Source organism: Apostichopus japonicus, chromosome 22 (genome assembly GCF_037975245.1).
Source record: "Apostichopus japonicus isolate 1M-3 chromosome 22, ASM3797524v1, whole genome shotgun sequence".
In the NCBI taxonomy this organism is placed as follows: domain Eukaryota; kingdom Metazoa; phylum Echinodermata; class Holothuroidea; order Aspidochirotida; family Stichopodidae; genus Apostichopus; species Apostichopus japonicus.
Genome location: NC_092582.1, coordinates 26352077 through 26369458, shown reverse-complemented (window position 1 = coordinate 26369458; position 17382 = coordinate 26352077). Strand labels below are relative to the sequence as shown.

At 37.3% G+C, this 17382-nt stretch overlaps 1 protein-coding gene across 5 annotated transcripts in view; it reads right to left on the bottom strand.

The window, feature by feature from the left end:
- Positions 1 to 11350: 11350 nt before the first annotated feature.
- The window catches only part of LOC139963698 (uncharacterized), a 10976-nt gene continuing 4944 nt past the window's right edge, over positions 11351 to 17382 (bottom strand). For all 5 annotated transcript variants that reach the window (XM_071964755.1, XM_071964757.1, XM_071964756.1 and 2 more), the window contains 4 exons: positions 13900 to 14223; positions 12868 to 13506; positions 11802 to 12152; positions 11351 to 11660 (listed from right to left, as the gene is read on the bottom strand). In XM_071964755.1, the coding sequence (XP_071820856.1) occupies positions 11551 to 11660; positions 11802 to 12152; positions 12868 to 13506; positions 13900 to 14223 (1424 nt within the window). In that variant the 3' untranslated portion in view covers positions 11351 to 11550. The remainder of the gene's footprint in view (positions 11661 to 11801; positions 12153 to 12867; positions 13507 to 13899; positions 14224 to 17382) is intronic.

The following is a 17382-nucleotide window of genomic DNA, read 5'->3' as shown; positions in this document are numbered from 1 at the left end:
CCTATCCCATCCTCTCCTATAAACTTGCCCCTTCCCAACCCCTACCCACCCCTAAACCACACAGTTGATTTAGCATAAAACCAAAACATTAGCAGGGTAAAACATGCTCAAGGTTTTCCACAAATATCCTGACTTTTATGTTCATCAGATTTTCTCTCCTAGAAAGCTGACTGTATAATACGATGGAGGCCCATTAGGGCCATAGTGAATAAAAATTGTCAAGTAAAAATAAAATTATGAAAAAAATGCCAAAGAAAAAATAATTCATGAGAAGAGATTTTTTTTCGACAAAAGTCGGCTTCACACCTCAAACAAAGAGTATATGGAATTCCAAAACCGACAAAAATGCACTACAAAATTATGTGAACCTTACACGTTAATAAAAATCCCCCCCCCCCATAATGACGTAGAAATGTAATACTAGAACTATACTAGCTATACACACTTAACTTCTAATGACTGTTCGGTAAGTGGAATATGTCATGCGCTATATGCAGTACTGTATATGTTGCACTCGCACTGTGTTGTGACAGCGCCCCCTCCATGATTTTGGTCAGCATTATTGCAGTTTAAATACTCTGTTACAACAGATAAAATAATCTGTTACTACGATTAGAACATCTAGTGTTATGACAGATTATTTCTTTGTTTGAATTTTTTTCATTGCACAATTTATTTTTTCATATCACAATTTATTTTTCATTTGCCACAGAAATTTCATTTGTCAATTTTTTCTCTCCAATTGACTGTTTTAAATTTTTTAAATTTTACTTGACAATTTGACACTATGGCTCTAACGGGCCATCGTAGTATGATGGCCCACTGTCTTATGTAGATTATATACGTATGTGCATGGGTATCAAACCTGCATATAAACCGATCTGAAGCCGTTCACAACTTTTATACAGCTTGTCGAAAATGTGTATACCCGTAAGGTGTGAGATTGTCCAATACATTACTACGTATGGGCTAGCTTATAATATGCAGTCTTCTTTGTCTGTTATTTTGAAGTAAATTAGGAAATTTCTATAGACATCAATATAGGTCAATGTTTGCGACCTTTAGAAACTGAGTCAAAGAGAAAGAAAACAACAAAGGATTGAAATCTATGTTGAAAACAAGTCTATGAAGCAAACCTTCAAATTCACGACATACAATTATAAGTAAAACAGAATCGGATATCGTCATTCGATGTATAATATACATTCTCAGCAAATTTTAATAAACTTGTCACATAAAAATAATTGACATATTCGTTTGCCTTTTATGGGTGCAGTTTAAACAAAAGGAAACCGGCATGGTGTTATCAAAATGACCTCCCAAAAAAGGTTAGCATATAGTTATAAACAGTGTGTGACGGGGTAAGACTAATTACCATACCGGACCCAATGGGACCATACCGGACCCAACCGGAGGCAAAATAAATGACCGTCAGACACCACCGGAGTCATTTTTATAACATTTTATCATTAAAATGCTGGTTATGTGCTAATTAAAGAAATAATGTGAAATTACAGAAATTACAAGTAAGAAGAGACCATTTCATCGATTACTCAGGAGAATCTGTCGGGCCAGGCTGATCTCACTAATTAGCGGTGTATACTTTGATTAAAGTGAGTTTCATCACTGATGATTCACTGCCGAATCTCACTAATGTAGGTAATGCCTATACCTCAAAGTTTATAAACAAGTGAATTATTTCATCCCAAATAGATTTCATTGTTTTCGGGATTCATTTAATGATAAAAAATAAGCATTTGATAGTCCAGTGGTGTTTGATGGTCATTTATTTTGCCTCCGGTTGGGTCCGGTATGGTCCGATATGGTCCGGTATGGTACGATATGGTCCGAATAGGTCCGGTATGTTTATTAGTCATACCGCAGTTGAATGTGTACTTTTTTAGTTCCTGTGTTTTCAGCACAAAGGATAGACAATAACTCCGCTGAAAGTGAAGGACTATTCTTACACAATGCACTTTTTAATGGGAGGGGGTAGACTGGGGTGGTGATTGACCATCGGAGGATGTTCAAAACATTATTTTAACCACAGAACAATTTAGGCTGTTGATGGTTAAGCCGCTACTTTACTTTATGACCGGTATCAGCGGTATGTTTGTTTCCTCTCCGATCGATATATCAGGAAAGGCGATTGAAATTTATCCCATATTATTTTTAAATTAAGAGCTACTGCCTTGTCATTGTTTCTACAAGGGGATACGTTTTCTGGTATTTAATTTATTTAACTTACTTATAACAAATGTCATTATAAGTTGCTTCTTTTTTTTAAAATTCAAGCTGGCCTAGTTCAAGTTGTTTTAATTCTGGGTTGTGTTCTGGTTTGTTGATGTGACGATACCCTATGTCTTTGACTTTGAGAAGTAAATTGTTGTACGTGTTTAATTATACCGTTTATTCCAGTTAAATAATATTAACAGAGAATTTCATTGGAATGTGTACTCACATCAGATGACGAGTGGTCAACGGGACAATACTTTGTCTTCCAATATCTGTTAATCTCCAAAGCTTTCGGGAAGTCAGAAAGGTAAATACTAAAATTACCTACAAACTTCACCACCTGATAAGAATTATCGTTATGCTATAGTTTAAAGTGTATCCCGGTATAAAACCTAAGTGATCCTCTCGAAAAATTAAATCCTCCTTCACAAGGAATCATTTTCTCAGCCCACGAAATGATGCAGGTCTCTGAAAACTATTGGTCCTGAATTCATGGTACATCACTTTGGATTACGAAATCATTGTGAAATATTCACAAGGTAAAATCCTGGGATATTGATCCAATGAGAATAATTTGCACAAACATTTCCATAGATGAGGAGCAAGATGAGAAGGTTGCAGTGTCTTATTGATGCCTTTGAAGTAAATATTATTTAACTAAATGGTTACACTATCACACCAGCAGTCCCTGTACGTTCAATTGCTATTGTTGGATTGTATACACGAGCAACGAGCCTATTCAAGCTATCTTATTACAATACTGTATGACCAGAACATCTATCCCTGGATTGTTCACAAAGCTAAAGCCACCTGCGGTTTTCTTCTCATTCAGAATGAGATTTTACTCGTATTGTTATGCTAATCTTACCGGATATTTACTCGCATGTCGAAATTATTCCTGAATCACGTGTATGGCAAAGCAAAATACCCACTAATGATATATTCCAGTTTGATTATGTCGGAAAAATTGGATCATTGCTCAATGCCAGTCTTGTTTTGAACCGGTACTTCGTGTTTTACAACTGAAAATGAAAGCTAATAGGAAATAAAATTGGATAATCGGTTAAAAATTAGACCGATTGTCTGGTTAATAATCGGAGTTTATCATCGTTAATCAAGGTCTTTCGACCGACTATGCAGGCTTATCGTTCAAAATGCTAGATGATGGACTAATGTACTGGAATAATCGTTTGTATCCATATATGCCATAACGAGCAATATTTCGATGGTCATCCTGTTTAAATTATGTACATAAAAACAAGTTTGGCCTTTAACTCCCATCATAAACATATCGTTCCGATTCAAACGAATTGTTTAGCTAAATTTAGCCTGTAAATGTTTAGTTGTATTCAGAACGTTAACGAAATCTAATTGTTTATAATCTCTCACAAGTCCCCGCCTCCAACCTCCAATGAATGGTATTAGCTTTCACGGTAGTAACTTAGTAAGCTGTACATTACTCTGGTTCCACCTTTGTTTCTCTTGATGTTTATATCTATATCATTATGTTCTTTGAATATTCATTACTGTGAACATTAACAATTAACTTACGTCAGGGTGGCCCTTCTAATCTCAGATAAACATGTATGATCTAAATAATCCTACAACCTCACTCTTACTATCCTGTCCGTAATCCACAGTCTTCATCTTACGATAACTTTACTATAATAAGAAGGGTGATGCAAACTTTATTGTTTTTAGAGGGCGCTCGTACGCTTTGCTCACAGATAAATAAGAACTGTGCAGCGATCCCTGTTCGTATTGTTAAAACCAGTGCAGAGAAATGGTTAACTTTGAATGCAACATTTTTTTAAGTGTATTCTTAGATTGAATGCTATATGTTACGTTGGGCTCTTTCGTTTTAGGCTAAGCAGATTATTTGTATATTTATAACAAATATTTAGGTCGATTTTGGGTAAATTTGTTATTTGCTTCAGGAATAGCGTGGCAAAAGTCTTTGTTGAAATTGTAAGGTTTACTTCAAACAAATAGTAAATTCAAGTTTGGATGTTTCCAGTTCATCTTTAGTTCTTCAAAGGATTAAATCTAAATAAAAAACTAATTGTCTGACGACAGGTTGCAAACTCATGTACTTTATTAATTACTCTCATTAACAGACATACAACAAGGTGCCTTAATCTGATTAATTACAATCTAATTTTGAAGAGTCTGAAGGTTTTGGCTGCTTTAATGTTTATAAAGAGAAAAACATTTTCTTTTCATCACAGATGTGTAAAGTAACGTTGTCTTAAGAGTAAGTTCAGGTTTATTATGATATCATTACACGATGTAATAATGTATGCAGATAGAAGGCTTGTAAATGAAGAAGTAAAAGATAACACTGAATTTGTGTTAGATAACATGAATGTATGTCATGAATTATCATCGTGTATTATTGGTCAAAACATGTACTTTCTTATCATCAGGTGTACGGCCACAGTCACATGGTTAAACATGTTGATTATATTATCATAGGAGTTAACATTACATGATTTGGTCGGGACGAATGAAGTTACAAATGTACACACAAAAGTGCTACTTAAAGTGTTGTTAAATCATAAATTATTTTCATCCGTACGTTAACCAAACATGATCAGGTTTTACCGTCGTTCCGGTCACATTAGTCTTCCACACTCATCCCGTTCTTGCCTCACTCTCGAAATGGATCCACTGTCGTTTTCCGTAACATATTCATCTTGGAAAACAATGACTTCCGGCAAAAAAAAGTCAAAATTACTTCATTTATACTTGACATTGTCAAGGCAATGTTCATGGTAAGATATTGAACCACATGTGGCCTCAGTACAACCTAAATAATGTAACTAAACCACGCCAACCTCCCCCCTCCCCCACCCCCCTCCTGCACTCTCCAGTCCAGTCTTGTCATGATATATGTATGGTGATGCATATCTTACGCACCAACAATGGCGTCATATATGCTAGTGTGTCCAGATTTTCAGCCACCCCTTCCCCTCTTCCCTTTCGTATTTTGAACTTTGATGTGTGTTCTCTTTTATTTTTTACTTATTAACTGATTATTATCAGTACGTTGACTAATTAAACACCTAAAACAAGGAGCAATCATTACCCCATCACTGAACTTTGTATCAATCTGCCATACTATCTCTTGCTTAGCATGAATTGTCACAATATGTCAGCTTGCGGTATACAATAAACCGCGGTGTTAATGAGACGATATATCTCTTTTGCTGCAAGACCACAACACCCCCCCCCCCTCACTCGTGCAGAGACGTCAATGATCAACACAATGGATGGAGAAATCTTCATATGGGGACGAGGGAAATTCGCTTCTTTAAGAAGAAAAAAAAACAGTACAATTTAAAACCGTTAAAAATCCTGCCTGGAGATGATTCAGATATTGTGTCCCCAAAATACGCTATAATATCAGATAATGGTCACCAGATGCCACATTGAGCAATATACTTTACGATCATTTTATTATACGCTCTTGAATATTTGGTAAATAGGTTGCAAGTTAAAATCTTTCAAAAAGCACTTCTTTCTAGAAAATTGAGATGAACTTGAAGAGAAAGTTATAATTAAAGACTCACAGAGCGTTATCAACAGTTTTATTAGGACAAGATTTTTTTTTATCCCAACCGCAACTATATAGGCCTACCAGCCTCACCTGTTTTGAGAGTTACTGTATAGCCATGACCTGTGTGATCTTGATGCAGGACAGGAAAAGAGTAAGAGGTTGATATTACAGGTTAGTATATAGACTACATGTTACACAGAGATAACACTGTTGACAATATTTATCTGATTAGTTTTCTTTTATTGCTTCCATTGACATTACAACATCAATACATATCAATAATTTCATTATAAGATTTTACGATATGAACTTATGATATAGGAACAGATAAACGGAATGAATAGGTTGTAATTTTATCACAATGAGAGACCAGGATCGCCTCAAAGGGAACAAGTGTGTTTGGTTGCAAAAATTATATATTTGTACTTACATGCAGAAATACGGAAGATACCAAGTACAATACAAAGGAAGGGAAACATTATTTCCTTGGTAATATCTAATATCATAAACAGATACTGCGACGCAATGATTTAAGTAAGTAAAACTTTATTGCTCCAAATAAGGAAATTAGTGTCTCGCACATAAAAGTTCAAAACAGTACAAAAATAAATGAGCATAGGAAAATACAACAGAATATATCTATATACAGATGGAGATTAAAGAATGAGAATGAAAAACAGTAAGACAAGGACAGGATAAAAGATTATTGCAACAGCCTAGCGACGTAAGTTGACATTGAAAAGTTTGATTGCACGGGGAGTGAACGAGTTACGATAGCGATTAGTTCTCGTGTACGGCTGTCTCAGTCTGCCACTGCCTCTGTTAATTACATTGTCATTAAGATAACAGTGAAGGGGTGGCAACAGTCATTCCAAACTGAATCTAGCTTTGTTTGAAGCAGTGACTGGTACACCGAGTCGACTGTATGCTGTTGACCTCCAATGACTCCCCCAGCTTTTCTAATTATGTGATCGATACGGTCCTTCTCGACTTTAGTGACATTCCCACCCCAACATATAAGACAGTATCTCCAAACTCCGCAAATAATAGAATTATAAAACATTTGCATTATATCGGTACGTACGTTGAATTTGGACAACTTTCTGAGACAATATAACCTGGTATTTAACTTCTTAACCAGGGCATCCACGTGACCATCCCATGTTATAAGCTATTGTTGAGGTGAATACCCAGATACTTGTAGGAGTGAACCCTTTCAACTTCTTTACCCTTGATCATGACTGGAGGAGGTTCAACAGCATTACGGCGGAAGTCGATGATCATTTCCTTCGTTTTAGAAATATTCAATTGCAAGAAGTTACTGTCACAATAGTCAACGAATGACTGCAGCTGGCAGAGATATGCCCCATCATCATTACCACGAATGAGACCAGCCATGGTTGTGTCATCGGCAAACTTGATGATGGGACATATCTTCTCCTGGGATCTGCAGTCAGACGTGTACAAGGTGAAAAGAAACGGAGCTAGAACTGTGCCTTGCGGCGCTCCGGTGTTGGAGGTAATAATGTTAGATCGACAGTTTGGACCGAGTTTGACAAATTGGGTGCGATTTGTGAGATACTTGACAATCCAGTGAATAAACCCATGTGGGATGCCCATGTTGATAAGCTTTGTAGCAAGATTGTGAGGCTGAATAGTGTTGAATGCAGAAGAGAAGTCAAAGAACATCACGCGTGCAGAATTGCCACGGTGCTCTAAGTGTGAGTACAGGCATTGAAGAAGTAGCAGTATGGCATCTTCACAACTACGGCTAGCCTTGTAAGCAAACTGTAAAGGATCTAAAAATGGAGCAACTAGAGGATTAAAACGATTTAAGAATAAACGCTCGCATACCTTCATTGGCACTGCAGTTAACGCTACAGGGCGAAGGTCGTTCATACGAGAGATGACAGAACATTTTGGCAATGGAATAATACTGGATTGCTTCCATAGATAAGGCACCTCCCCAGTTTTGAAGGACAAATTGTAAATTACAGTAAAAATGTGAGCCAGCTCTATTGCACAATGCTTCAAAACCTTAGGTTGGACATTATCGGGTCCAGCAGCCTTAGATGGGTTTATCCTGGAAAACTGCCGACTAACGTCCCCCTCGGACACCACTACGTCACAAGTATAATTTGTCAATAAGGTTTGAAGCTTACTATATTCATCTGTAAAATCTTGCTGGTCAAAACGGTTATAAAAGTGATTCAAATCATTGGCATAATCATGGCTCATTTCTGGTATGTGGCGAGAACTAGAGTTATTACTGTAGCCACTCATAAGGCGAATACCCTCCCAGACCCGTTTCATGTTATTGTCTGTGAACAGTTTCTCTATCTTGTCCCGGTAAGCGGCTTTCTCCTGGGCGATCACTCTTTTAAGCTCCTTTTGTACCTCCCTCAGTGCGCCCGAGTCACCCCTCTTGAATAGGCCCTTCTTCTTGTTGATGATATTCTTCACCTTCTTTGTGATCCACGGTTTGTTATTTGGGAAAACTTTGACTTCCTTCTTAGGGATGGTATTGTCAACACAGAAAGATATGTAATCACTTATTGTACGTGTCAGTTCATCCAGGTCAGCGCTGGCCTCCACAAACATATCCCAGTCTGTACTGTCCAACTCAGCCCGCAGATGATCAACAGCGTCATTGTTCCATTGTTGTACATGGATTACACGGGGATTCTCCCTCTTCACGATGGGTCGATATCTGGGCATCAGATTAACCAGATTATGGTCTGCTCTACCGAGTTTGGGAAGTTGGACGGACAGATAAGCGTCTTTCACATTTGTATAGAGCAAGTCCAGGGTTGCAGCTTCGCGGGTGGCACACTTGACTTGTTGATAATAATGCACACTGCTTCGTCTGAGATTACAATGGTTAAAATCACCGTTGATTATAGTGAGAGCATCCGGCGCGGAGGTTTCAAATTTATCAATAATGTCAATGAGTTCCATTGCCGCTGATTTGGCAACATTGCGATGTGGAACATAGACAGTGTGAATAATAACGTGAGAAAACTCCCGTGGCAAGTAATAAGAGCGACATGTGACAGTTAAAATCTCGATATTGGGGGAACATGAGTGACGTTTAATATGGGCATTATTCGGGTGGCACCACTTCTGATTCACGTATATGCACACCCACCCCCTTTTCCTTTCCCGGATTGAGTTGTCCGATCCTCTCTTAATAGTGTGAATCCTTCTATCGAGGCATGGGAGTCAGTATGGTGTTCGGTAAGCCAGGTCTCGGTGAATGATTTCTACGTTACCCATTATGATAGATGGTAGGTAGGGTTTGTGCTTCAATCGCCTGTTCCTCTTCCTCACACCTCCTGCCTTACCCCGTTTCCGTTTTCGAATTTCTTTGGGAATGCTATTGTCAATGAACAGACGTTGTAACTCACTATGTATAGGCTGGCTGCGTAGTGCGTAGAGCTCGGCTGTAGAATATTTCTTGTCGGCGGTCGACTGAAAATCACTGATTTCTCCAAAACAAAGAGATAATGTCCCAAGAAATACGACCAATATGGTCATCCAGACGATTGGCTTCATCTTGTATGTATGAAAGTAGACGATTATACAAAACGAACATTAAAATGGACGAAAAACTGGAAAAACTGGAGAGAACTAGTGCGAGTGTGTCGCCACTAGAGCAGCGCCACCAAGAATTTCTTCCATATTTATATGTTAGTCGGTGTTTGTATAGTTATGTAATTATATTCAATTTTGCAAGATGGGGCTTGGGTTATATTGGTAAACCTTTATGGCTTCATAATATCCAATTGCGTTAAAGCAAATACGACAAAATCTGAATAACAATGAAGAGATCATGAATGTTCATTAATCAGCAAACAGCACCATTAATCAATGGTTTAACGGTAGACAGTCAGTCATTGTTATTTTGATAACATTTAACAATATTCTTCTAATATTCACTGTATTACGCGTGAGTAATATCAAAGATTAATTCATAACATAGAAATAGGAGGAACGAAAGAAAGCAAATAAATCTTGAAAGAAAGTAAAATTAATAAATGGATGAAGTATAATGAAATCGAATAATTAATGACTAAATATAACAATAATTAGAGCAAGTATTAGATGTAGCCTTATAATTGTTATCAATGGATGGAAAATATCGGAATATAAAGAAATAAAGAAAATGTGAATAAAATGAAACCTGTAGAATCATTTATAAGGCGCATTAAAATAAATCTTGAAAGAATAAAATGAAGAGTATATACTATACAGAGCCGATCTTTGTATTTAAGGATTACTTGATATATACAAAATATTATTAGCTATACTATGACAACATTATTTAATGCTTTAACAATAACTGTTTAAATTCAAATGTTGATGATCGGGTAGAAGGCACACTAAGTAAATTTTTATTCATTGAGCGTAAGGATCTAGGCGGAATATAAGGTATGGTCTCATTGGTGATGTAACTAGGCACCAGGGGTCAAGTGATTAAGAGCCTTAAAGGTGAGTAAAAGAATTTTAAATTTTGATCTAAATCGTACAGGTAACCAATGTAGTTCATACAGTACAGGAGATATATGGTTGCGACGAGGAGTTCTAGATATAAGGCGAGCTGCACAATTTTGTGTGCGTTGTAGGCGGTTTGTTAGAGACTGTGTTATACCAAATAGTAAAGAATTGCAATACTCGAAGCGAGAGGTAACGAGGGATTGAACCAGTATTTTACATGCATCAGTTGTAATGAAATCTCTTATTCTACCTATACTACGAATATGGAAATAGCGAGACTTGATAATATGATTAACTTGGGTCTCCATGGTAAGATGAGAGTCAAAGTAAACTCCTAAATTCTTAACAATAGATGCAGGATAAATGGTATTGGTCCCAACTGTTATGTGCGGAGTTACATCGTCTTTCAATTGGGTTTTAGGTGAAAAAATAATAATTTCCGTTTTAACATCATTTAACATAAGTTTGTTTCTCCTCAACCACATCCCAACATTGTTTACACATTCCTGCAACTTTTCTTGTATTTCTGTCCATGGCATTTTGGGATCGAACTGTAAGTAGAGTTGCGTATCATCGGCGTAGCAGTGGTAGTTGACTTGGTGCCGCTTTATGATTTCACACAATGGTTTGGTGAACATACAATAAATGATGGGGTCAAGTACTGAGCCTTGTGGGACGCCACTGCTAAGCTGAACAGCTGTCGACGAAGTCTGGCCAATTTTGACCCATTGCTTTCTTCCTGTCATATAAGATTTAAACCAGCTTAATGCATTTAGTGTAACCCCAAAAGTTTTTCCCAGACGTTGAAACAAAATTTGGTGGTCGATGACATCGAAAGCAGAGGACAAGTCAAGTAAGATAAGAGCCACATTAAACTTCGAATCAAGTGAAACTGCTATGTCGTTGTGCACCTTCAAAAGAGCGGACTCCGTTGAGTGGTGATGCCTGTAGGCAGACTGGTAGGTATCGTGCAGTGCATTTACAGCTAGGTGGTGACTTTATCTGTTTGCAACGACTCTTTCAACTAGTTTCGACACAAATGGTAATTGCGAAACAGGTCTTTAATAAATAAGTTCCTGTAGGGGGAGACCGATATGACGATATTGATCCACAGGCTGTTTTCAAAACGTGAATTGTACTCCGTTTAGGTGAGCTCCAAACTGTGATACACTGCATAACAGTAGGCGGGTCAGAACTGTAATATATGTTCCATTCATAACTACAATATAGGTTCCATTCAGTTCCTCAAAAGAAAGAAGCTAAAAATACAAACCAAAGAAAACCAAAACTACTGTTATTGGAAAAGATATGAAACTCCCTGTATAGATGGAATCTGCCGAATTTGTGCCTGTGTCCACGGAGAACCTTTCTGCAAAAGAAATTAAAATAACTTTGTTACGAACAACCATTGATATACTTGCATGTAAATATAGTGTGCAGTACATTTGCCTGAAGTATCAATAAATTCGACTCATAGAAACAGGCTTAAATTTATTTTTCAGCCTCTTACCGTAGGATATTCTGATCTTCTTTTCCGGATAATTCATTGCGGAAGCCCCTACACCCAAAGCACGACATGTTATGAACATGTCCTCGCTATAGCTGAAAGACTCAGATAATTGAAACACAGCAGACGTACGGACCGAGTATCTATTGTTTCTTCCATCGGTAGAGTTTGTATGGCTCCGAAGTTCCAATCCTTGTGGGAAATTGTTTTCAATGTGTAACGTAGGCTGCGGATAGACCTCGTAGACCTTACATGTTAAGTTGAAGTATGCAGTATTCTTGTTAATGTTAACAATACAAGGTTGTGTATTTTGTGGACAACCATCGACCAGTAGGAAAGGTGGCGATGGAGAAACTGAAAGAAAACGAACAAATTCCAATATATGTGTTAAATGTATGGAAGTACTCTTTATTTCAGGATTCTTCAATCGATATTTTTCTAAAGACAAAGATATAGCGTTTGTGAAAGCTACATTTTTTGGCACTCAATAGACATCATATCAGAGGGGAGTAAATACAATAGACATATTTTCCTCAAAGTGGTCTCCATAATATAAATGTAGTTAAATAAGTGTTTTTAGTACACCTCCCTCTTCCTAGATTCAACTGCTTTTTTGAAGTACGGCATTTTTAATCAGTTTTACAACTCAATTGGAAAACCCTGCTTGTGAACAGACCTCTCACTAATAATAGAAGATAAACACAAAAGAAGAAGTATGACATAAGCTACCTCCATACCATTTTCCTTAGCCTGTATTCTGGATTGATTGAACGATCGGTCAAAGCCTATGCTTTAAGCTTTATTGATAGAAGAAAGCAAGACCAAAGTCGATTGAATAATAACAGGAAATATACAAACGATTAGTTAATTGATGGTAGCGTTCTACTGACATGTTGACATATGTAGCAATTAATCATGGGTATAATTCCTTATTCGATCCTTGAAATTAAAATTCTTGCCAGAATATTATAACTTCATGATGATGCCATTTCTCTATACCTCTTCAACTCATCAACGCAATAATATTCATCAAATGCTACATATGCCCAAGTAATTAAATTCCGCTCACCTAATACGATCAATGTTATTTCATAAGCACCATAGTTCTCTCCATCATATAATTTACATCTGTATATTCCTTCAGATGTTATATCTACTTGTTTCACAACTAGAGTACTTCTTTCAGTAGCATACCACTGTGAGTTTCCAATAGGTAAATGTTGTCTGTCACCGTCATAAAACATAACAACCTCTGTCTTGTTCCCAGTTATTTTTTCCCAGATAAAGGTAGAAGGTTCCGTATTCTCCCCACACAATAGTATAGCTCGACTGTTTATTTGGTAGTATTTAGTGTTGCCGCCATTAGACTCCCAGCCATCAGAGTTATCAATGAATATGCTAGCTTGTAAGACACGTGTACCTATGGCGGCTCCTCTTGCTTCGCAGACAAGCTGAGTTAGAGGTTCTTCAATATATTTATTAATTTCAATACTTGACATAAAGATGGTTAATGTTCCATTAGATTCCTCTGTGTCATTGACTGATATTGTCTCGTTGTAGCCTACGTGTTTAATGTACCATCTCAGTTCAACAGCTGGTTCTGTACATCCAAAGGAACAACCCAAACGTTGAAAACTATCAAAATCTACCAAACAGGTGGTTTGGCCCTTACAATAGTTTATCAATGGAAACTCTCCTTCACAAGTACCTGTATTTAGAGAGTAAAACTGGATTATTAACAAAGTATATCATAAGTAAGGGATTCGTTTTACGACGTTAATATTAGCTTTTATATACTCATAATTTGTGTTCTTGTTCCTTTTCTTTTGTGCAAAACTAATTGTTACTTTTGTCATTTTTCCTATATAGAAGAATCATTCCCCAACATCGTGTAGTCTGGCGATTGAAAAAAGAATTTGGAAGAAAAATTTGCACCTTCCACGTCATTGTAAACTTCAAAAAGGGACTTCGCACATGCATACTGACGGAAGAATCACAAGATGACGTGTTCGTGATTACTAAAATAATGTGGAGAATTATGAAATACTGAGGTGCTAACTTTGGTCATAGGCCTACCCCTCTGACAAATACATCATCTTACCGTGTGCATATACAACAACCAGGTGTATTTCTGATTTGCTGGAATTCTTGTTGAAAGACAGCACTTTGTAAGTACCCTCCTCATTCTTTGAAACATCAAAAATAATCAGAGAACCTTTGTTGCCGATAGTGTAGCTTGCATCAACAAAGCCAGAGCCCGAAATTGGTGGGACGATCCCTTGTTCAAATCTGATTAAAGGAATGCTATCAGACACATTCTTGTACCAGTAAACGTTGTGGGTGTTCACATCAAAGTCACATTTTAATACTGCACTCCCTCCTATTTCAACATATTGAGGAGACTGACAAATCGCACAAACACAGCCTGTGGGTAAAAGTAAACACGATTTATGTTAATAAACTTCCAAGCACCTTCCTATTATATCTACAGATGTACTTTTGATCTTGAAGTTCGCACTTTCAAGTAAATTAGCACAGGTTATTTTGAATTGAGTACCTTTTTCCAAGTTTGGTGGCATTGACAATCTAAAAACCTCTATATATCCGATTACTTAATATTTATTTCCATCGTGCAGTGCAACGGACAAACGTATACGCAGATACTTAGTGATATGCGTATGTATAGTCGACGTGTTGATACTATAAATGCAATATAATTGTGACTGTATGCAGCGCTATCTAATGGCAGCTCTACAAAAGTGCTCCTCATTGTTTTGGGAATAACCTGTGTTATATTGTTTGGAAAGTTGCTGTGTTTTTCAGTATTTGTTGTGTTTGTTATTCTGTTAAATATGGACATATTTTTGTGACTTTTGTACTTGGATTTACCACTAAATATTTGTGAGAAAATCTTGAACTCTCTATCCTTACTAGTGTTAAGAAAATGCATGCAGTAACCATTAAACACACAAGAGAATTTCTTCTTGCTGTAGAGAAATCTGTTAAGTCTTGTGTGGGCTTTCAGCCATGGAAAAGGACAATAGATGATTTACTCCATTCAGGAGACCCACTTGCAGAGGAACAAAGGCTGGCATTAAATTCAGGAGATGCATACCAGTGCTTATAAATAGAGATTGTGCTAAATGGAATAACAAAATCAATGAGGGTAAACAATCAGGGATAAATTTCAACAATCTAATCCAGCTACCTACCAACAATCTAATTCAGCTACCTACAGGACTCAAAGAAACATACCATAATGATATGCAATATGAAATTCAAACTGTAATTACACCAAGGCTTGTGAACCACGTTAGAACTATCAAAACGCACCGCAATAATTTACATGTCATAAAAAGGTATCATAAACTTAAGTTCAATAACCAGCATACCAAGCCGCTAATAGTGTTCTTACAAAATGTTCGCTCCATCAGCAATAAAGCAATATCTGTTTCTGACTTTGTTGTATCGAATGATATTGACATTTTAGCACTAACTGAAACATGGCTGGGAAATGTGACTGACAGCTCTGTAATAGGTAACCTTGTCCCTACGGGTTATGAATTTGAGCATGTCCCCCGTTCCACCGGAAAGACTGGAGGAGGGATTGGGTTGCTGTTTAAATCTGGATTATCACTAAAGATTAACACCTCGACTAAGGATAATCTCTACACGCATTTTGAGCATATGGATTGCTGTATCAGCACTGGTGATTTACAATTTGCATTAAGTGTTATCTACCGACCCCCTCCCTCTTCTAAAAATGGATTCAAGAATTCTATATTTTTTGATGAATGGGCACTTTATCTAGAAAGTATTACAGCCATGAAAGATCGTGTGATCATCGTTGGTGATTTGAACTTTCACCTGGATAACCCTAATGATGTTGATTCACAGAAGTTTTCTAGACTTTTAAATGTCCATGGTTTAAAACAACATGTCGTTGGTGCAACTCATCGTGCTGGACATACCCTGGATGTAGTGATAACCCGAGAACACAGTGACATACTGTATGGTTCACCATCTATTGTTGACGCATGTCTCGGTAATATGAATGGAAATTTGACTTGTGATCATTACGCTGTAAGTCTCAACATCAATACGCATAAACCAGATCACATTCGCAAAGTTACAACGTTCAGAAAGTTTCGTGATATCAATGTTCCTGATTTTATCGAGGACATCAAACATTGTGAAACCTTAATGAATGTCAATCAGTCGGTTGAGGAGCTAGTGGCTGCCTACATTAATCATTTGAGCAAATTAGTTGATCGCCATGCACCAGAATGTACCAAGACAATTACTTTACGACCCAATACCCCATGGTTCACAGACACACTCAGACATGCAAAACATGAACGAAGAAAGGCTGAAAGAAAATTGAGGACGACTCGTCTTACTGTCCACTGGCAAATTTATAGAAACCAATGCAAAGTTGTTAATAAACTTCTAGTTCAAGAAAAACGGAACTATTATTGCAACAAAATTGCGGAATGTGGCAGTGATCAAAGACGACTTTTCAGTCTAACCAAAGACTTAATGGGTGAACCAAATGATGCCACATTGCCATCAAACACATGTGTTGAAAGTCTTGCTAATCAAATTGGTGAGTTCTTTATAAACAAGGTAGCAGCTATTCGTGAGGAATATGATACTTGTGATGCCACGGCCAGTGTAGACATAATGGCAGACGATAGTATTTTTGGTGGTTGTCCTCTAGAATCTTTCTCTCCTGCCACCGAAGAAGAGGTACGGAAGCTAATTACAAGCTCCCCAGCAAAGTCCTGCAACTTGGATCCTATACCTACCTGGCTATTGGAGCAATGTGTCGATGCACTCTTGCCAATTATAACCGCCATCATAAACCAATCACTCATTGAATCAAAGGTGCCGTCTTGTTTTAAGCGTTCTATTGTTAAACCACTGCTCAAAAAGCCTGGTATGAATAAAGAAGTGTTTAAAAACTACCGACCTGTATTAAATTTACCTTTTATATCCAAACTTTTAGAAAAAGTTGTTGCAATACGCCTTCAACATCACTTAAATGCCAATGCTTTGCATGATTATCTCCAATCTGCATATCGCCAGTACCATTCAACTGAGTCAGCTTTACTAAGAGTACATAACGATATTGCCGCAGCTCTTGACAAGAGGTCCCAAACAATGATGGTCATGTTGGACCTATCGGCAGCCTTCGATCTTATTGATCATGAGATCTTTTTTAATCGTCTCCAACATACTTTTGGAATTGCGTCAAACTCATTAAAATGGTTTAAATCATATTTTAGGGACAGAATGCAATGTATACAAATTGACAATGTTATATCTGATGAGAAACAGCTAAGATTTGGGGTGCCACAAGGATCTGTACTTGGTCCTTTGATATATTGTATGTTTACCCGTCCAGTTGGAGAAATAATTCAGCGCCATAACATCAACCATCACTGTTATGCTGATGATACGCAATTGTATTTGAATTTTGGTGCCCTTGAGTCCTGGAATGATGTATCTTTAAAGGTCCAAGCATGCCTTTCAGATATAGTCCGGTGGATGCGGGTTAATTGTTTGAAACTTAACCAGGACA